A 22835-nucleotide genomic window follows, 5' to 3' on the forward strand; every position below is an offset into this window, starting at 1 on the left:
GTGTTTTGTGCTTAGCTTTAGCTCTTCTTTAGTTTAAGTGATTAAAAAATGCCTGTTGCTGTCTGTATGTGCAACATGCTTCATTAACAGTGATTTATTTGGGAGTTTAGCAGAATTGGCACTCTGCAGCACACCAGTGGGCAGAAGGAAAACAAACGTGATGTGGTTGTTAAGAAATCTTTCTTCCCTTCTCTGGAGGTAGGAGCCTTAACAGAGTGTGCGGTGTTTGCTTCCTAATACCCCGAGAGCAGAAGTAACAGTTTAATTTCTGTTAGTGTCGTTGCTCCCAAGGACCTTCTTTCCTCTCATGCTGAGGAGGGAATGCAAGCATTTCCCTTCTGGACACTGTGCTCTCAGAAACTGCTGGCTCCCAGTGCCCGTCATTTCTGTGACTCTCTATCTCCTCCCTCTACAAGTTTGCCTGCTCAAAGCCAAAGCCATACTTAGCTTTTCCTAACAGAATCTGGTTACAAAGATTATTAGGTATTCTTTTCAACCACCTTATATATCTATGGATTCACCAAAGAGGGAAAGCAAGGCTGACAAAGGTTAAGTGACTTGCGCAGTGTTAGCAGCTAAGTGGTAAAGCTGGGACTTAAACCTAGCTGTGTGATTCTAAGGCAGTGAACTCAACCACCACAGGGAAGCAAAGGGATTTTTATTTTATTTGCAACTGGTATTGATTTTGTCGTAGTTTCTCGAAATGCTATGTTGAGAAGATTTGGGAGCTGTAGTTGGCCTAGTAGGAAAGAGTGTCATAATCAATTAGATTTCATTTGTGTGGGTCAGAACAAGAGGTCAGGAACCGTGAAATTTGCTGCCTTGTGCTGTGATCTGCCTTGTTTTTGTTTTTATTGTAAGAAGAGTGAAATAGTTTACAAATTGTACTCTAAAAGAAGGATGAATTATCTCAGAAGCAGTCAAAATATGAGAGGAAAACATTTTTATATATTAAAACTAAATATTATGTGTGTGTGTGTGTGTGTGTGTGTGTGTGTGTGTGTGTGTGTGTGTGTGTGGTATGGGAATTGAACTTAGGACCTCACACTTGCCAGGCAGGCACTTATTCTACTGAGCAATCTCCCCAGCCCCTATTATGCTAATGATGAACTTACATATAACCAGTTACAAGAACTGCAACAGAATGATTCAGTGTTCACACGTTGGAGTCAAACATTAGGGTTCACATTCAAGGTAAGTGAAACATTGTACATCTTCCCGGTAGTGATAATCATACGGTTATTTTCATTTAAAAAATCTCATCAAAATAGGTTAGTATGACAACTCACAATAATTAAAACGTTGCATATTGTCTTCTTAGTAGTTATTCAGAGGACAAGATGTAGACATGACATCTTGTCTAAACAATATTAGTATAAACCTCTCTTCTCACTGAACTAAGAGAAAGTAGCTGTATATATCTTTTATATACATATATTTTTTTTCACTACAAAACAGTCCTTTATTTATATCCCTCTTTTTTGTTTTATTTTGTCAAAGTTGGGTGTCCCTCTGCAGTTAGAGAAGCTGTATTTGGAGGAGTTTTTAAAGGGCTTTTACATACTGAAGCCAGTGTAAAGATTGTAGGGACTTGAATTCAGCAAAATAACCCAATATAGTCCAATAGTCCATAATAGTAGTGAGTTATCAGCACAAATGGCAATTGTCAGTTGTTGACTTGAGCCTTTTACAGCTCAGCTTATTAATATGGCATTACTTTTATGCCTTGTGGTTATACTTCTCTGCTGGATGGTTAAGACCAAGTTAAAGCAAGTAACTAAAAATATAACTTTTGTATCTGACAAGGTCAGCCAAATCCCTTCACGATTTACCCTGAAAGCATATGTGGCACCTTGAAGATCTTTTGTCAGGGTCAGTCATCTGGATGAGTCACCTGCTTTGAAACTGTTTTATTGCTATTTTATCTTTTTTTTCATTAAAATGAATAAAAGATAAAAATAAAAAATAAAATATTCTTTATTATAAGTCATTAAATTTTGAATTTTCTATTAAAAATTTGTGGAGATATGTGAAAAAATCATGTGTTTCTTGAGAAGGGAGGTGGAGTTTTGAGCATTAATTGACAGATAGCATCCATATATAAATCTATTTTCTATGTAAGTTTTATTACCTGTACCCTCCACCATGGCTAATATGCTACTTCTTATGAAAGTCCAGCTTACGAATAATATTCTTGTAGTTAGAAGACAAAAGATTTTACCCTTCACAAAAAAGATGATTTCCTCAACATAATCTCTAGAATCTATCCTAATCAAATGAATTTATCTGTCTAAATGTGAGAGATAAAAGACATAAATACCTCCCTATCTAAAACCATGGACCTTCAATAATTCAAATATGTTTGAGAAAATTTTAGCATTAATTTAATTGTGCTACAATTTATTTTAATTTGAAACATTATTTCAGGGCAAGTATAAATATGTTAAATAGTTATTACTCTACATAATTTAAAATTCTTTATTAAGTAAAAATTATGCTTTCAGTGACTTTGCATCCTTTAAAATGAATATTATATCCTCTACATTATCAATAAAATAAATTATCAAAACTGAAAAAAAATAACAAAATAAAAATCTCATTAAACTACACATTAGAAGATTATATATCAGTATGTAAGATATGACTCAATAAAATCAAGAAAAGATTTAAAGTCCTCCCTCCATTACTTCTGAGTCTAATAGGAGAAATTCAATGAACCTATAAAGCGGAAATAGAATGGTCTACTTTAAAGCATTATTTTAAATATTATATGAGATAAAAATACATTGATGACTATGACAGAGAAGGTGCTCTATAGGTGATATGCACTGTCATTTCTTCAGCAAGTATGTATACCTTTCTGTCATTACATTGCCTACATTATTTAAAAGTTCAGTTGCATGACCTTTTATGCATCTTATTTGCTGGCCACATTGTAAAGTTTGCTGTCTATACATGAAATCACACCTTGGATCACTTAACTTGTCTCTCTTAGCTAAGCATTGTGAAACCTTGAAGCCTGTCTGCTTTGAGACATTGTTAAAACACTTACTATCTACATGTTCTACATAAATAAAACTTACTAAAATTTATAGATTAGGGTATATGTTTAAACGTACTGAAAGTATTCGATATGGTAATACATTTAGGATGAAATTATGAAATATATTTAGAAACCTAAGCAAATACAAAGAAAATTATTAGCACCAAGAAAATATGAGTACTATCAAAACAGAAATACAGACAATAGATGCTAGGGCTGAGCTGGAAAATTGTTAACCAAATGACATATTAGAGTGCAAGTTTGGGCAATATTAGAAAAAAGTATCTGTATATCTGTCAATGGGTGTGCTTATACAATTATTGTATAATAATAATAATAATAATAATAATAATAATAATAATAATATAAAAAGAATCAGTAAATGGTAGTATGTACCCTTTTTTAAAAGTGTCACTCCTGAGGCATCAGAAAACAATTTCTGCTCCCTGAAAGCACTTTCCTTGAAGGAGTGAAAAGAAGCAAGAAATACACATATGTTACTTTAGTACAAGTAAAAATTATTAAAAGTGCAAAAGATTGTATGATAAGTGATCAGTTAGTGGAGGCTAGGGATAAGAGATACATATTTGTGCCCTGAGATTAAATTTCCTATAGCAGCTTCACACATAGCATATAAAGGAAAGGTGTTTCAAACCAGAAAGAGTGGGAAACTGATATAATCTAAGGAATCTTGAGAAGCTACAAATAGTTTAGTCAATGCCAAAGGCATGGTGGTCGTTCTTCATTTAACAAATGAAACATCTGAGTATACAGTTCTTCTACCGTGCTATTCACAGTTTCGGGAAACCTAAGAAATTATCGGCCCAGATCTCCTTTTCTTTAGTGAAGAGAAAATTTGGCCAAGAACTAAATAGCAGTTTTGAGCCTAGATGACAAATATTCCAAATTTTGTTCCAGAGATCTTTCAAATTACCATACAGTGATTATTAAGATTGCTTTAGTTTTTAAAAATGGACTTCTCATTAGCAACGTCCAACATGAAAACATGAATGTTTATGAGTTCAACGAAATTAATACAGTATCAGTAGAAATATACTTCAAGAAAAATTTAATAAATTTGTTTTCCAAAATAAATCTTTCCACTTTTATGGCTTTCTGATAATGTAACATAGACCCCTGTAAAACTAAAACAGTGAAATATTGGTTGAATGGCTGGCTGTCATTTTAGAAATTTTCTATCTACTGTAATCCTTACTTTTATAGATAGTCATCACAGGTACAGTTATAGAGCTGGGGATATCTTCAGCAGCATAAGGGGCTGCCTAGCAAGTGCAAGGCCAGAGTTCAATCCCTAGTACCACAAAAAGAAAAAAAGAAAGAAAGAAAAAGAAAAGAAAAAAAAACAAAGAAAAGTGACAGGTATTTTTCAATTAGTAAACTCTTAAAAATGGCTTGGAAGGATTATGCACAATAGTTTGTCTTCCATCCTTCAATAAGGTACTTTCTAATATACATCTTGGTAGAAATAAAATAAATCGCCCTTGATAAGTGAGTATAGTATGTTGAAGGAATTCCATCGTACATGCATCTACCTCTTGGTCCATCGGTGTGGCTTCCCAGATACACTACCCAAGCCCCTTGTATGCTGTCTTCTTTTGCATTCTTCACTTGATTGCCATAAGCAATGCAATGAGAGAAATCAAGCACTGCTGATTTTCTCTCCGTTCTTAGCACACTATGTACTGCAATTTCCATTAAAATAGGAAAGATGTCGCATCCAAGAGCAGAAGTGCTTCTTTGGTTTTTAGGCAGAATACAAAGGGAGTACAAAGAGGAATGCCTAGTAACCTCGTTTAATTGACTAGTGTGATCTCAATTTTCAATATCCAGGACACCATAGACCAGCGTTACATGGCTGTACAGCATAAATTGTTTGTATTACTCATTTATATCACTTACAGGATATTTTATATAGTCCATACTATTTTCTACTCACCTGAGTTTACAGTGTCCTTGTGGACAGAGACCTTGACCCATAACTTTTTGTATTCTTCCAGTTACACTTTGAATAATGTTTACTCAATAAATATCTGTTGATTGATTGTACATTAAGATTTGACTGTGTGCCATGTTCTTTCTAAGTGATTGGCACGGCGCTTTCTGAGGAAGTCTGCTTCCTCTCTGCTTTCAGTTCTGTTCACTGCTTCTCTACCACTGTGATTGACTGCACCCCTCATTAGCTAATTGTAGAGTTAGAAACGCTCAACTATACAACTGGGGACTGTGGATGATCCTTTTTAAAATTCCTGATTTAAGAATAGCAGTGCTCTAAATAATAATTAGCAAGAAAACAAATGTTCATGTTGTTCTTGCACTTGGGGGGAGAGGAACTTACTCATGGCATGCTGTTACAAGAATTCTGAATTAACAGTAGTGGGATGTAATCTCTGGTAAAGTTGCAGCTCTAAAGCTTGTGGTTTGCTTCATGTTGTGAATATTACATTAATTCTGTACATTTGCTTACTGCCATTCAGTTTTGCTTCTGCAGAAGGACAGCATAAAAAGCAGAGAGAGACAGAAAAGAGTCACCATCAGAATTTTATGCTATACTTTCAAAGACATGCCATCTTTAGAAAACAGTTCACTACTCTTAGCAAAAGTTCAGTACATGAAGTATGAGGAGATAGGCTTTAAATATAGGCTATATTGATTCCAATTAGCTTGACCTTGGACAGGTTCCACAGATTCTAATATTCTAATTTCCAAAGTTCTAATTTTATAGAGGATATGGATGCCTCACCCCCAGGACAGTTGCAAAGGATTAAGTGAAAGTAAATATGAAAGCATAGAATAGCATCACAAAAGACATGAGGCCCATTTATTCTTTCAGTTTATAGCAACTATTTATTGACGATTGTGGCTATGCATGTGCGTCTTAAATATCAATGAATAAAACAAAGATCTCTCTGTCTTCTTAAATATCTATTTGTCTGGGTATGGAATCGAGCTGAATCTGAATCTAAAGTATAATAATAATCATTCATTTAGAAAACACGTCAACTGATCTTCAGCACACACTCAGGAAGAAGTTGAGAGCTGTGACCCGATCCCAGCCTCAAGTGAGCCACATATTCACAGCTTTTAAGTGGCTTTCCCAAAGTCTGATAATCTGTGCCACAACCAAGAGGAAAGAATTCAACATGCTTAATTCTAAATGAAGTGTTTTCCCATGTAGTCCTGCTGTAATAAGGCCTTGAAAATGTGCTATATATTGCAAGTCTTCTTAGTAGTTAAAGACATAGTTAATTTATTGGCCAGAGGAGGAAAGCAAAAGAAAAAAATGTTCTGCTTCTGGGGTTGCATATGAAGCAGACCTCCACACAAAGAAATCAATTTTCCTCATACTGAAAGTCATTCCCACTTGCCTCTTGGCCTTCGGAATCAAGTCTGAAATGTTTGATAAGACAGATTGGAAACTAGGATTCTGATTTTTGTCTTCCACTTTTCTCACTGTTCCCTAACTCCTAACCACAAGCTGTGCTATGCTCCTTTGAACAAGGAAAATCATTTTATGACAGCTTTGCGCCAGTACGCATGCTCAGAGCCTTCTGCACACCGCCACCAATGTGCACACCTAAGTGTGTGTGGTATGTACTTGTGCGGTGTTTCTGAAGATGAACCACAGCCGGAATATGCTAGGTCCATGCTTAGGGCGTGAGTCTGATTTGACCAACTGTGCTCTTCATGTTCTTGCATTGCTATAACTACAGTGCTGTAAACTCACAGCTTGTTGCCTGCTTGCTTTCCTTGCAGCTGCCTTAGAATCTCCCTCCTATTTATGCTTGGAGTTTCAGTTCATTCTGCTCCTTTGGACTACTTTCTTAAAACCCCTGTCTTACCCTGTCTCCTAACTCAGCTACACAATATTCTTTTGTTTATTTAGCGCCCTGTACTTAATAGACTTATTACACACTTTACACTGAATTTCAATCACTGGTATATTTTCCTCTTTCACAAGTAAACCGTGAGCTCACTGAAGACAAGGCCTGTGTTTTTCTTACCCCTGTATACACAATACCTAGCACTGCCCCTACTATATGATAAACACACTTTCTGCCAAGCTGAATTTGTATGTGCATAGTAGTAGAATTTTTTAAGCAAAGTACAGAAAGGTATTATACATGACAAAGCCCTTTCTGTAGATTCCTGGAAATGAATAGTTTTGTTTGTTTGGGAGCGGTTGTGTTTTTTGTTTTATTTTGTTTTTGGTATAAGGGCTTAAACACAGAGCCTTAACACTGAGCTATATACCTAGACATATTTATTTAATTATTTATTTATTTTAAATTTTGAAACAGGGTCTTGCTAAATCACTAAATTACCCGGGCTGGGCTTGAATTTGTGATCCTCCTGGCTCAGCCTCCCCAAGTCCTGGGAAAATAGGCATATGCCAGCATGCCCAACTGGAAAGCCTACCTCCTATGAAAAAAACAAAACTATGCTTCATTTAGCTCTTTATGTTGAGATCTTCATTATTACTATTAGTATTTACATTGTATGAAGGGAAATGCAAAGTTTCACGCTGTTTAGGAATATTTTAAAATATTATATACTTCTCAGTTATTCTTCTCCTTCTAGCTCTGACTAAAGCAGCCAACTCAGAGAAAATAACTAAGTTCTGTTTCATTCTGTGGCTTTCTCCCCAGGATTTATGAGTCTCTGTCTTGGGCAAGATCTCAAAGTTAGTGCTGAGTATACTACCTTCACTACAGCCACCTTCCCATAAACCAGAGAGGGCTCCAAGCTGCAAGGGAGATCTATTGCCGCCATAACTCTCGGCACATCCTGCACTTTTTTTTTCTGGGTCTGGCAGGAAAACTGAAAATATGAAACTTTGTATCTTGCACCACACATCCATGTGAGATTCATGACTCTTCAGCTTCCTCTAGAAAACCTGGTGCTTCTGTTGCTCCTGCCCACTCTACAAATTATTGTCAATGACCCCATTATTTCTCATTAGTGAGGGTGAACCTTATGTACCCGAATGTAAATAAATGTCCTCAGAGCCCTTGTATTTCTTCATCCTTAAAATTCTCCAGCTCTTCGCAAAATCTGCCCTGTAAATAGTATCATATCATGAATTAAATCTTTATTGTGTAATTGGATACATTGGCTAAGCAAATTTTAATTGCTTTGAGAAACTGCTTAACATGGTAAATCAATCCTGAGATCCAAGATGACATTTCCCTCACAAAATTAATTATTAATACCCTGATCATTTGCTTAAGACATTAATAGTTTTCATTGATCAGCATATCCTGTTTATCTAAAATGGCCTAATCACCATGCATGTCAGAGACTATCAGAACATACCCAATTAGAGATGCCCCTGCTTTCAGCTACATCAGCAGATCATAGGTAAAAGGTCCCTTTTGTCTTCACAGCATATTAAATCTAGTTTTATCAGAAGCTGAGCTATTTATGGTACAAAAGAAAGGAAGTTCTCAAATGATGCCACTTCATTTTCTATTGGCTTCCTGGCAAACGTAAAGGATTTTCAGTGACCATGTGGTATAAATTAACTCTAGTAGCTCTTGATTAACTAGCTTGTGTGGCATGAGTTTTCATGAAAGCTTGTGTTTGTGCATGGTATTTTTCTTCTAAGTGAGAGTGAGGTGAGAAACCCCAGGTTATTATCACTGTATAAATGTAGGGTCTTCCTCATTGTGCATATATATTTAAAATGATATCAGACATCAGAAGTACATACAACCTTTCTCAATCTAAAAACTAAGACAATTTTATGTGATAGCTAATAAGTATTGATGCTGCCATGATAAAATTTGGAAATAAATGATGCTGTGTAGTTTTCAAAGAATTTCATTTACTTTTCCAGGATATTTTGCTTGCAATATCTTTCAGAGGGCAAGCAGAGTAGGTTGTCATGCCTAAAACCACACAGCAAGCTACTGCCAGACCTGTGAAAGAAACAACAGGCTTCTCTATCCCCAGTTTGATTGCATATTTGATGAACTGATGAATAGGCTCCTCTCCTTGGTGAAGACTCTCAAGCCAGACAGTTGCATCCTTCTTTGACAATGGCCTACTACATAGCCATTATGTGATGTCACTGTAGCTGTCCACACAGGAGCACAAGACTGTAGAAGACAGAAACAGCTTCCTATCCCCATGCGTGCCCCATATGTGTGCCCATACGTGGCTAGCCACAGGCTTGCTGGAAAAGGGCGGTTGGTTGAGAGGCAGAATGAGAGCTCATTTTGCTGATGTCATATGGCAACCCGTAAGCACCTGAAGGCAATTTGGCTTTGTTTCAGATCGCCAATATTTGAAAAATATTTTGATTTCTAATATTTAAAACTTAGGAAAGTTTCAAACTTCATTACTATTTTCAGCTTCGCATTGAAAATACCTATGTCCTACAACTGTGATACCTGGCTTATGCTTCCTCCTGTTCCTTGAGTTAAGGAACGCATGTCCCCTTGCAGTCAAGATGAGCTTGTGTACTCCAGAATGCCAGCCTCTGCCTAGCTGCCTCACTCCATTGATTATATGCTTCCCAGCTTTTGGTACATGGAACAAACTACCTCTCTTTACCATAATTTTTTTCTTAAATATACTGTGTATCTCTCCATATGAAACCAAAGAGAAGTTGCTCTCAGTTGGAGAGTTACTCTCAGGAGGTAGAATTTCAGTAAGTACTGGAGCTGTATATGTCTAGTGTATTTTTGTTCTCCCATTTTTCTCTGTTATAACAAAATACCAGAGGCAGGAAACTTAGGAAGAAAAGCACTTTATTTACCTTACCGATTCGGAGGCTGAGAGTCTCAACAGCATTGCACAGGCTCTGGTTAGGGCCTTGGAGAGAATGGAGAGAATGCATATGAAAGCAACAGTTCATATCATCAGAGAGGAGCCAGGGAATGGTTTAAAGCTGAGCCCTTTTTTGTGTCAACTTGCTTTTGTAAGAACCCATGGGTCCCATGGCTGCTACCTTAATCTCTTAAAAGGTCAGCCTTTTAAATGACCTAATAACCTTCCAGTAAGCTCCACCTCTTGAAGATTGCAGCACCCCCACTTAACCATGCTGGGGAGGAGGCTACCAGCACATGAGATCAATCCTGAACACATTTAATAGAATTTAAAATATTTAAAAGATGAAATGTGCAACATGAGGGAAAAAAATGGTTTGAAATGAGGCCATAGTCACAATTTTGCCACATAATTTCCTCTGTAAAAATTGAGCATTTCATGTTAAGGTTTACTAAAGTTAAACCTGTTCATATAGTTTTTCTCTGTGTGGTATTTTATGTTTATTACATAATTGGATTATTAAAAATAACAAGGACTGGTAATAAAGGAATAGGGAAAGACTATTTAAAAAAATACTCAATTCCCCTGTGCTTAGGTTGTTTCATGACTACTCCGAAGCAGCTCTTGTCCTCACTCAGTAGCCACACGGGTACAAGAAGTCCATCCCTGCTCAAATATTTTTTGCTTCATATTCATAATTTATTTGTTTTTATTTTTTTTTTATTTTTTGGTGGAACCAGGGATTGAACTCAGGCCCTTGCGCTTGCCAGGGAAGTGCTTATTCCACTGAACCATCTCCCTGGCCCCTATATTCATAATTTAACAAGTTCCTTTCTTCTTCTTCAACAGTACTTTTCAGATATAGATATAGATGTTTAGTACAGGGTCTACAGGATCTCACTATGTAGTCGGACTCATAGTGATCCTCCTGTTTTCAGCCTCCCAACCACTAGGATTACAGGTGCATGCCACCATGCCAGTCTCAATCAGAGTCTCAGTGTGCCCCAGGGGCAGGGCCAGTATGGCAAGCTGGAAATTGAACCCTGGCTGCTGCACTCTGCCTAAGCAGGTGTTTTAGTCTGCTGAGCTATCTGGCTGGCCCTCATAGTACTGTTCTATAATTGAATTTTATTTATATGTAAGTGAAGACAAATTTGCAGACACAACAAGAAGTTTTCCCAAATCTCATTTTCATGTCTTTTGTTTTCCCCCACAGATTAAAGTTTGTACAAAACTTAAACGAAGCAAGAATTCTATTCACTTGTTATTGGACTTGAAACTCTTGTGACCTCGGAAACTGAAGATGAGGTTGCCATGGGAACTGCTGGTGCTGCAGTCATTCGTGTTGTGCCTTGCAGGTAGAGTGTCATTTCAAAACTTTTGATTTAAAAAATACCACCGTATTTCACACTAATTCAAAAGAGGGCCTTCACCTTAGATGGCAACAATAAAATCATAAGAGTGTGGGTTACTGTGACTAGCGTTTGTTGACTTTGTTGAATACACCTTCCTGATGGTCTTCCAGGGGCTGTTTTCATGGTGTTGCTTCCAGAAGTAGACACTGATGTTTCACCTATCAGTCTGGCCCTCTTAGACTCATTTGAGCCATCATTTAGTTTGAAAGTTGTTATTTTTGCTCATCCCAGGGCTCAATTGCAGAGAGATATTGGGCAATAAAATGAATGATACGGTGTGGAGTATTGCCTACACTGATGTCTGCGATGGCAGTTTCTCTGGGTTTCTTTTTCAGTGTCTTTGTTGATATTGCTCCATCTTTTTATGCTGCGTTTCTCTCTTTTAGATTTCAGTGAATCTATAGTTTAGTAAGAGCCAGAAAGCAAAAAGATGGGTGATTTTTAACATAAACTCATGGGCAACTGCTAAAACAGCTTTAGCATTTTCATTTTATTGCTTTTTTATTTCTCTGAATGATGTGAGCTTAGCAGTTGACATGCATAATTCAAGTGTTAATATATTGTAAGTCTGCTTTGCCCTGGGAATTGCTTTATGGGATAGGATAGTGTGCATTTTCAAAGTCTTTATAAATTGATTCTAATGATCTATTTTGTTATTCAGTGTCATGTCCACAGGACTCCTCAATGTATTTATCTCTTTACAATAAAAAATGAAAATGACCTTTGGATCTCCATTACTTCATTTTGTACGTTCATTTAAATGCTGCTGAGTACCCTGCAATGGTGCAGCGTGTGACAGGACCTGGACTATAGTGCTGAGCCAGGTAGATGCAGCTCCTACTCTGTGGGAGTTCTATTATGTTAGTTCAAGAGTGAGTCACAGCTTGTTATGGAAGACTATTTGCAACTATTTTAAAATCAGAGACAGTATTGATAATACAAACTTGTATTTATCTCTTACTCCATGTTAGATATTATGCTGAGCACATGGAGAGCAATTTAATTTTACTATCCCATGGCCCAGAGATGGTACCTACTATTCATCTTTATTCTAAGCATGACTAATATTATTACTATAGCATCAATGTGTTAAGAAACTTGTTCAAAGTCATATAACCTTTATGCAAGAGAGAAAAAACTCACATTCAAGCAGACTGTACTCTTCTCCATCATATTATTCATTCTCTAAATCATGCTGTCAATTTGACCTTGTCATTGTTGCAAATGCGTTGTTGAAACCTCGGTTTCAGTTTTTCCTATGTTTTTCTAAGCGCACACCATAATTTACTGTGAGTTTTTAACACACTACCTACAAATTCTAAACTTCTTGCCTCAATTTAATATACAACGTTCTCACTCTTTCGTTATTATGAACATTTTAGCATCTTTTTAGAGATAAAGTTTATCCATCTCATCTGTTCAGAACCCAAATGTCCCCCCACCCCAGCAATATGTCCTAAACTGTAAAAATCTGTTGCTTTTCTATGGCATCTGACACCACACCTGCCCCAGGACTCAGCTGAAACCCTCTAACTTCACATAATCACTCTGGTTTAAGCTACAAAGAGTGAATCAATGTCTCAGCATCTGGCTACAACAACGTGCTTATTTAACCTAGTGTACTTAAATCAGTGTCATGAAATTAAAGATTAAATATCAAGGGCACCATTAATCTCTTCAGGTATGGCTTGACCAACTTGGAAATCTCACATAAGAACGTGTACCTGTATCTCTTTTCATTCACTTAGCTACTTTTAAGGAATCAGTATATTGATTGTTTTTGCAAGGCTTTTCTGTGAACTGTTTTATATGGCAATAACATTCTCATACCATATGCCTCCTTCAATGTAGGTGAAGTCAAGCTTTAATTAACGTTTCTGTTTTCTAGCCATTTGTCTTGATTTCATGAGTTTACATAGTAATTGACATGCTGAATTCTTTTTTTAAGAGAGTACAAATTAGAATTAAAATAGAAAAAAATACAAGAGATACAGATTTTCACTTAACAAAGTAATATGAATTTCACAGTATTTATTGTAATACAGTGTTGTTTTCCAACCAGTTATTCGTATTACCCGACATATGCATGTAAAATTGGAAAAAGAAATGTATAAGAAATTAAGAGAAAATGTATGAACACTTGAAAAAAAGAGATGAAACAAATTAAAGCATTACCTGCTTCTTTCCACAGACCAGCAGAAGTGCACACTACAGTTGTCGAAAGCATCCTGCTTACGTAGATAAATCTCTTTCCCCCACTCCTTCTCTTGTCCTTCTCAACTCAGTAACTCTTTCATTTTCAATAAGGCATGCTAAAGTTTGAACAGATTTCTCTAATTGCTCATTCTCTTCCTTACTTATATCAAACATAATTTTTTGAAACTTCCTTAGTGAGTTTGGCAAGGAAAGTATTTAGGCCCATTAAATTTACCATAATTAGCAATGTCAGCTATGCCTTTTCCTGATTGTTTTATCCAAAGAGGATAGAGGATCTACATATATACATAGGCTAATCCTTTGAAAATGCATCTTAGAAGGTCTAATCATTATTTGAGCATATTGATTCATAATTTCTGGTGCAGTGCAAGTGTTCTCTTTTACCAAATACTAGATTCAGTCTAGGATGATACTTTATAAAGATATACTAGTGGTCCAGCAGTCTATAAAGTTAGTCGCTAAAAAATTGGCTTAATTCCTCTGTTTTGCATATTTTAAATCCATCTTCACAATATTTTACTACCAAAAAGGGCAAGGAAGCTAGAAAATGCATGTTCTTAGAGGAGTAAATATATATCGAGCAAGATAAAATGTCACTCACTGTGGAAGCCTGAATGCCACATCTCGTACTAAGGTACAGACCAGCAGCCACCTAATTCTGTATGACAGATTCTCCAGTGTTCTGAGATTTGTATGCCTAAGCTCCTTTGTAAAGTTGCCATAATATTAATAAATAAAATTCAAATCATTTTTAGAGTTAAAAGATCTCTGCCGAGAAAATCAAATTGGCCAGAGGTCAGTGCTACTGCTGATCTATCACTTTGAAACATTACAAATGTTTGTTTTTCATGTGATATCAGAAATCATGCTGTGGACACTCAAGACTTTAGGTCCTTTTCAATAAATGTCTTTTTCTGAAGAATCCTCTTGTCTTCAATGTCCGCATGATTTGCCCTCTAACTGTCTTTAGGACTGTGCTCAAATTTCATCTAATTCATGAAGCTTTTTCTGATCACAGTAAATAAATTAAAATAACATTTTCCCTTTAACCAATATCTAACCTTCTCTGCTTAACTTTTCTTTAGAATTCTTATCAACATCTGAATAGTGATTTTTTCTCCAGCTTGTTGTTATACACTATATCTCTCCCCAGTTGATTTTAAGCTGCACTAAAGCATGGATTTCTGTCATTTTAGTCCACTGCTATATCCCCTGCATCTGAAAAATGACTGACACATAGTTCCAGTCAATAAATATGTTTCTAATGAATAAATGTTTCATCCTACCCAATCACATTGGAGTCATTTTCAAACTAATTCAGGGAAAAAGCCACTGAGGAGTGTATTGCAAACATGCTTTTAAAAATAGATTTAACTATCTTAACACATTAGAATTGTTTGCTGTGTATACACCTCTGTATCACATGTTCTCAGTGTAACACCCTCTCAACTGTTTCTGACTTCAACTACAACTGTAGCAGAATTTTGTACTTCTGTATATTTTTTTCTGCTTTCTCCTTCTCTGAGGTCACTAGCATGGGACATTAGAAATCAAGGCCTCTCCTTGAAGAGAGGTTCTCAACCGATGGGGTATCAGAATCAGTAGATAATTGACAGGTTCTTATATCATTTGAGGAATCAATTCCTATACACATTTTAAAAATTATTTTAAAGAACCTTAATAGGATTGAATCTAAGTTCCACCATAGATTTTGTTTTGGTGTTGTTGTTTTTGTTAGTATTGCTCCTGGGATTATTTCCCAGATAGCCTAACTGCTGCAAAGTCCTTCTCTCAGGCTCTGCTTTTGGCAGAATCCAAACAAAGAAGATGGCACATCAAAAAATAGCAAAGAGATGCTTGGCATTGGCCATATTAGCAATTAGGAAGATTCTGGAAAAGAAACATACCTCTGACAGTGATGATGCAAAAGTTATTGTATTTGTATAGTCATTTGTACACAAGTGACTATACATACATCCCCAATATATAGTGATATCTAAGTGTTGTCTAGGTCTGAAGCCAGGCCGTTTTGTCTTTTTACGATTTGGTAGTTTATTATTTACCAGATGTTGGTCAAGCCATTTGCCTCTCTAGGATTGAATATAACCTCTGCACAATGAATGAATAAAACAGATGGTCTCTAAGGTCCCTCTTAACTCTAAAAATGTACAGTACTATCTGTACACATGGTTTGAGAGGCAGATATATATGCTGATAGGGTTAGAGCTAAGTCTGGAAGTGTATTTTACTAATACGAAATTTCACATAGGTCCTATGCTTTACCATGTGTTGCTGATTCTGTTCACACTGGCAGAATTTGAAAGAAAGAATAAAATGGCTGGTCCATATGTTCATGTGCAGCAACAGGCATGAAGACATTTAAAAATCCTACATGAATGGGTGAGAAATGTGTCTATGGTACATTTGCAGTTGAACTTGGTCTCATGGAGGCTAAATTCATTCCCATCTCTGTGGTTCAGTTTACCGACTTCAGCAATTATCTCTTTTGGTGAAAGTGCCTCTGCTCCAAATGCGAACGTTTTGTTGATTTGCTCACCAGATCTCTGCTGTTGTTACAGCTGCATCTGAGGGTAAGCAGTAAAGAAAAGGTCCTGTATAATTCATGCGAGATACATTCCTAGTTGGGTGAGTGTTTTCAAAAAGTGGAGCAAGGAGGAGCCCTGGGTTGAGTAGTCAATCACAGAGATGCTGTTTTAAGCTATGCCAGTGAGAAATGCAAATGAAGAGCCAGTCCCTGTGATCAGAACACAGGGAGAGAAAGCTCAGTACTCTTCAGAGGGGCTTTAGGATTAGAAAGCCATTATTGCTTAAACAAAAGTAAGATATCTATAGGCTTTGTTTTTCTATATTCTCAGAGGACACATACACAGTAGGAATTCCCATGGTTTGTTATTATTGGTAATACAAGCTGAGATGCACAATTTTTCCACTTAACCAAAATATTCTAGGAAGCTCAGGACTTGCAAATATCCTCTCTTCTTCATAATCTCCATGTATCTACTCCAGGATTTGTTTTTCATTTTGCCCGTATATCTCCATTTGGATGAGAGGGACACAGAAGTTAGCTTTAAGTCTGGACCACACAGCACAACCAGGTGTGATATTTCCATTTCCAGGACTTCCATATGTTTCTGAGACATCCACATGATGGAATGAACAGAAAAACAGACAACATTCAAATAATTTAGATATCACACCTAATGCTGCTTCTGTCTTAAAATGTAACATTAAAATCAAGAGAGAGCTGAGGGAATGTCTGCTTTCATGTAGTTACTGCAAAGCACAGTCCTACAATGAGGTCTGTTTCTCATTTCACAGCTACCTGGGCTCAGGTTAAGAATTTCCTCATGCCTCTATTCTCTTTCATAATTATGGTCATGCAATGAAGCCAGGGTGGTTGATTTAGCCAAGAGAAGAGCTAATAACTAGATTGAAAAGACAATAACTAGAGTGATAAAAATTCTGGAAAAAAATAAAGCAAGGATGCCCAGAAAATAATAAATAGCAAATGTAAAAGTACATTTCAATCTTAATTTATGTATTTAAATAGCTTCACAGTGGGAAAATATTAATTAGTGTTAAAGATGTTGAGGTAAATAGAGAAACTGGCAGTGATTTTTATCCCTGCAGGCATGGACATACAGTAGCTGGAATATAAATAGAAAGTTATTAGAAATATTCATTTCAAACCTCTCCTAAAGGAGAATCATTAATGGCTTCATTAGTTATGCTCAGTCAAGCTGGTTGCCTTAACTATAAATAGCAGAAGGGATTATTGATAGTCTAGAGCATATAGAGAATAAGATGATAGACCACTGATCAATGGAACAAATTAGGAAGAAAGGAGAAAAAAGATATTGGACAATGTAAACATTATATGGTCTTAATATCAGCTCATTGACCACTCTTGTTAAAATGTGGGATCAATGATGCTGCCCTAAGGCTCAAGGATGACCAGAATACAGGAATAATCCCCCGTGTTTTGCATCATGCCAGGACACTAGCAAAGCTGACAGTAAAGAGTACGAGCTCTGCAGTTACATAGCTACAGGTGCTGGTTCTGAGCTGTGCACCCCAGGTGTGCCATCCTGCTAGATGGTGGGTTGCTCTGAATCTCATGTATAAAGAAAGAGAACAACTGGATTTGCTTCTTTGGGGGTCTGTGAGCATTGAGAGCCTTGTTATGTTTGTGCACTCAGTACAGGGTCTGGCTTGCAGCAAATGGGCATCATTTAATGTATTTCAAGACTTGCCAGGTCGCTGTCTCAGGATCTAGCTTTCTTCTAAATGAAACATGGTTCCTATCATAGCGCTGCTGTTCCTGTTTTGTTACTGTTGCTGTTGTTGTGCATGATGATGGTGATGCCATTGCTGCCTGGGTCATTTTCTTAGAGTACTAGTTTCTGGTCCTTATTCTGGGGGAAAAGGATGTATGATAGTTTTTATAACATCTATTACATTTTCCCTGCCTTCCTAAGGTGTCATTCCTCTGTAAAAAGAGGACATAGTTACAAATACCCATATATATATATATATATATATATATATATATATATATATATATATATATATATATATGTTAAATGTGTGTGCATATGTATGTGTGTATGTGTATGTATGTAGAACATTCAGATAAGGTGGCTGGCTTAGTAACTACGCACACTGTCATCTACTTTTAATACCATCGTCATTTTAGCAACAGCAATAACAACAGAAAGCCAGTGGCAACATGTAACTTCATGAAGAAGATAGAGAGTTTACATTCTGCTCCAGAAAGCAATGTGTAGAGAACCCAACCGCCGAAGACACCCATCTGGAGGCCTGATGGGTGGGTTACCTGATGGAGTTGAAGAGGATAGGAGTTCTATCAACATGATGAAGATGTCAAAGTGATAAAAGATATTTAAGTGATTTTTATATTTAAAAAACATACCGGAGGACATAGAAGCCACTGGGGTTGCTGGGATATAAAATGCAGGAGCAGCGGTTCCACTCTGTACCATAGCCTTCCATTTTTCTCTACCCCCAAACTCACCTAGGTACTTCTAATCAATTATTTAGCCTTCTTGAAGAGCTGTGAGACATGAAGACATGATTCTACACAACCCTAGTATTGCCTTTAATTTTCTTAGCACTTGCCAATCTAAAAAGTATTTTCTGAATAGGTGCTTAAGAATGCTATGGGGGGTGGTGGCTGCGGAGCTGCCTCAGCAGCGTAAGCGCCTGTTTGGCACAAGACCCTGCATTCAATGCCTAGTACCAGAAAAAAAAAAAAAAAAGGCTATGGGGGTTAGAGCCAAGTTCAATAGCAGTAAAAATCTACTAGGAGTATATGTGCCAAGCAGACTGCCACATTCTTGAGAGTACTATGTCATTTAATCCCACAACCAGCCCTCTGAATGAAATAAAATCCTTATTTTATAGATAAGTGTGGCAGGACATGCCTAATGTAATAGAAGCACCGCAAGTCTAAGGCATCATTGAAACTTGTGACTGTCTAGTTTCCAAGCCTGGCTTTTCACTGCTGCACTATGATATGTACTGAAACACAGTGCCTGTCCCCATAGAGTTACCATTTCATGAAATACTATGAACCAGTGATTCTTAAACAGTAGGTGGTGGGCCAGAGGCTTCACTAGATACACCTGGTTACTATAAGAAATGAAGACTCTTGGAAGTGAAATAAAATCTATGAAATGAAGATATTTCTAACCAGACCAAGTCTGGTTATTGACAAGCCATGCAGCAGATTCTGGTGCTAAGGAAAAGTTGAGAAGTACACTGTATCCTCTTGAAAGACAAGGAAAGCAAAAGTCATCATTATCCCAATTTTACATGATGTCTGAGGGGTAGGTAACTTTCTCAATGTTGTGTAACAGACATGAATGGCAAAACTGGAACTTACACTTTCTGATTCATAATCCAGGGCTTTATTTTTTTCCGCTCATAAATGTTACATTTTTACCCAAGTGAGCCTGTTTTTCAGAGCTCCTTATTAAATATTGGATGATGTAGTATGTCAATGCTGTGTAGCATTGATAGGTGTGATATTAACCTATGCCCTCTGTAAATTTTGCAGTAAAATAAATGTAGGAAAGATATTATTCCTTAATTTTAAAGGAAAACAGCAAATTACATTCCAGAGTAGTTGGATGACAGAAAATAGAAAAAAATGTCCCCTGACTCTACAACTAGGGTACAATTACTCTTTTAGTAAATAATATACATGTTATTAGGTATGAATTCTATACTTAGAGCAATAGAAGAAATAATTTTTCATATTTTGCAAAACCCCAGGTGGATTGCTGAATTGCTCTGTGTCTTTTCAAGTAATCAAGAATACTTTCCCTGAAGGAAGGCACCGTTATTATGTTTTAGAAACGATTGATTCTAAGGGAGCTGGTTTACCTCTTCAGATATGAGTTGCCTCACTTCCAAAGTTTTATTTGTAACAGTTTGGAAGATATCACAGAGAAGGACCCTCTAAAGATTTTTTAATTGTGTTACAAACTAGGCACACATGGCTGCCACATGCCTGAAGTGTGCCTAGCACGAACTGAGTCCCCAAACTCTGGATTGGTATCATAGGGCTGCCATCATGAATGCTCACACAGCCTATGTCTTAGAACAACAGCGATTTATTGTCTCACAACTCTTGAGGCAAAAGTCTGAAATCAAGGTGTCCATGAAGCCACACTTCCTCTAAGCCCCTAGACAGAATCCTGCTTTTCTGCTTTGTAGCTTCTGGCGGTGGCAGTAATTTGTGTTACTCCTCAGCTCATAGACACATTGCTCCCAAGAGTGCTCCCATCCCGTTTCACTTTCTTTTCTGTGTCCTCAGCCCTGGCCAAGGGGGTTGATGTAAAATACTTCATTAGTCATTTTTATATGACTGACTGTTCAAATGGGTGTAATAGGTTATGTAAAAGAAAATAAGCTGCTTCTTTCCATTTCCTAAGGTGAACACTAGAATTAAAGTTACATGTGAGATTCCCATTGCCCTTCTAGTGAACAACACTGACATAAAATAAAGCAGCTGGCCTTGGGTCTTTAACGTAAACCTGCAGCTGCAAAATAATTCCCTCCTAATCTTTCTAGAAATAAATCCAGGCTGCTAGCACTGACCATCATTACAAAGTTGATTAGGAGACAAATTACAAAGGAAGAGGGACATATATGTAGACTCGGTAGGGCATTGACTCAAAATATAACCTTCGTCACAGCCTCAGTAAAATAGCACAGAGAAAAAATAACCGTTTTGTATCTGGCCAAACACAGTAATACAGTGAAGGAAGACCAGGGTGGTTTTTCTTTTTAATTTTTTTTTACAGAGAATTGTTAAATTTTACTGATCAAAATAGAATTCACTTATACACAATTGTTAGCAGTAGTGTTGCTCATGATAGCCCAAAATTGGAAACAACTCAAATGTCTATCGATTATAAAGGAAAAAAATTTTGTAGACTCACATAGTGGAATATTACCCAGCAATTAAAATGAATTCAGATCTGATACATATGACATCAATAAATCTAGGAAATCATAAGCTAAGTGAATAGGTGTAGACACAAGGCCATGTATCATGTTATTCCATTTATTTATTTATTTACTTACTTACTTACTTACTTATTTATTTATTTTGGCAGAACCAGGGATTGAACTCAGGCCCTTGAGCTTGCCAGGCAAGTGCTTATTCTACTGAGCCATCTCCCTGGCAGCTATTCTGTTTCTTTTGAATCCATGTGGAAATCCAAAGAAAGGAAAATAGATGAGTATCTTCCCAGAGCAAAAGCTGGGATACGATAAGAATGACTTGTATTGGGTATATAGCTTATTTTCAATCTAATGAAAACATTAAGGAATTAGACAGTGGTAAGGTTGTACAAATTCATATATATAATAAATATTGCTTAACTGTACAGATTAAAAGCTGAATTGTACGGTACTAGTTGTATTTGTTTTATTAAAAAATAAATCTGAGGAAAATATCAACAAAAGTATTAAAATATTATCTCCCAAGAGAGACTATTCTGTCAGGCTCGCAGGGTCCCATGATTAATGGGATTATGCAATTATGGGCCTGTCTCAACTCTTATTTTATTGACAGCTATACTGGTTGGTACAAATCCCCACAGACAGTGACATAACCAGAATACAATTTTCCCAGGCCCTAATCCCAGTCTCTCTCCCATCATTCTGATAGTGGGCTTCCTGGTGGCATCTTTTGTGGTTCCTTTATCCCTATGCCTCTCTAAGGACAGCACTGTGTGTGTGTGTGTGTGTGTGTGTGTGTGTGTGTGTATTAAGGATCAAACCCAGAGTCTTTAATAAGAGAACAGGAAGAAATTGCAAACCTCCCATCAGAGTGAAATCCCTGAAGTTATTTCTCCTGGGAGGTGGTACTAGATTCATACCTGTGAGCAGGAAAGGGGACATCTGGAGGGGAAAAAGGACTGTGTGGGTGTCTGTGAAGGAAGGACAAGCACTGGACTCAACTTACTTTTGGTTTGACCCTCTCTCAGTATCCTCAGAAGCAAAATGGCTTGCCCTTCATACATGTCTGTGCAAAAATTCTGGTACCCAAACTAAAAAATTCCGAACTGAGTATGGTTAAACTTCCCTATACCTGAGCGTGCACTTCTGCGGAGCCTGTCAACTAGCCAGGGCTTTCCTTTGTTCTTTCCAATAATCCACACCGGGTTTGTTCCTCATCACTGTCCCAAGTGCTTCCTTCTTCCTTGTTCTCCCAACAAGTGCTCAGGGGGAGAAAACCGGTTGCATGCACAATGAACATGTTGTTACGCCCTAACCTAATTTTTCATTACCGATGATGGTAATTATCACAACAACAATAAGAATATTTATTACTGCCCTCCTTCCTTTCTGCCAGAAGCTTAAAACACATTGCAAAATGCATATTGGACTGACTGAGTCCCCACTATCGTTGAGTGCTATAGCCCCATGTTAAAGAAGGAGCAAACATATCAGCATAAGTGGCTGAAGATCAGGCAGGTGTGGCTTTGCCAGACCAGGTGACCATGGTACCCAGCACCTCATGTGGCCATGCTCTGGCTAGTGTGATACTCTTAGGCTTTTTAAAAAATTAATTTTATTTTATTTTGAAAAGTAAAAAACAAAAGTACAAAAATCAGAAACAAAGATAGAAACAGGGTAACATAAAACAATACATATGTTACAGATTTTTAGAACAACAATAGTTGATGAACAAAGGTTGGTGTATTAACTATTTTTTATCTTTTATTCATTTAATGTGAAAAAAGATAAAATAGCAATGAAACAGTTTCAAAACAGGTTAGAGGACAGTTACAATAATTAATACATTGCAA

General features: G+C 36.9%; 1 protein-coding gene across 3 annotated transcripts in view; it reads left to right on the forward strand.

Moving 5' to 3' along the window:
• The window catches only part of Cntn4 (contactin 4), a 1063047-nt gene that overhangs the window by 485447 nt on the left and 554765 nt on the right, over positions 1–22835 (forward strand). For all 3 annotated transcript variants that reach the window (XM_023713310.1, XM_004629525.1, XM_023713311.1), the window contains one exon: positions 11052–11193. In XM_023713310.1, coding sequence (XP_023569078.1) covers positions 11139–11193 — 55 coding nt within the window. In that variant the 5' untranslated portion in view covers positions 11052–11138. The remainder of the gene's footprint in view (positions 1–11051; positions 11194–22835) is intronic.

Source organism: Octodon degus, unplaced genomic scaffold (genome assembly GCF_000260255.1).
Source record: "Octodon degus isolate 3935 unplaced genomic scaffold, OctDeg1.0 scaffold00030, whole genome shotgun sequence".
In the NCBI taxonomy this organism is placed as follows: Eukaryota; Metazoa; Chordata; class Mammalia; order Rodentia; family Octodontidae; genus Octodon; species Octodon degus.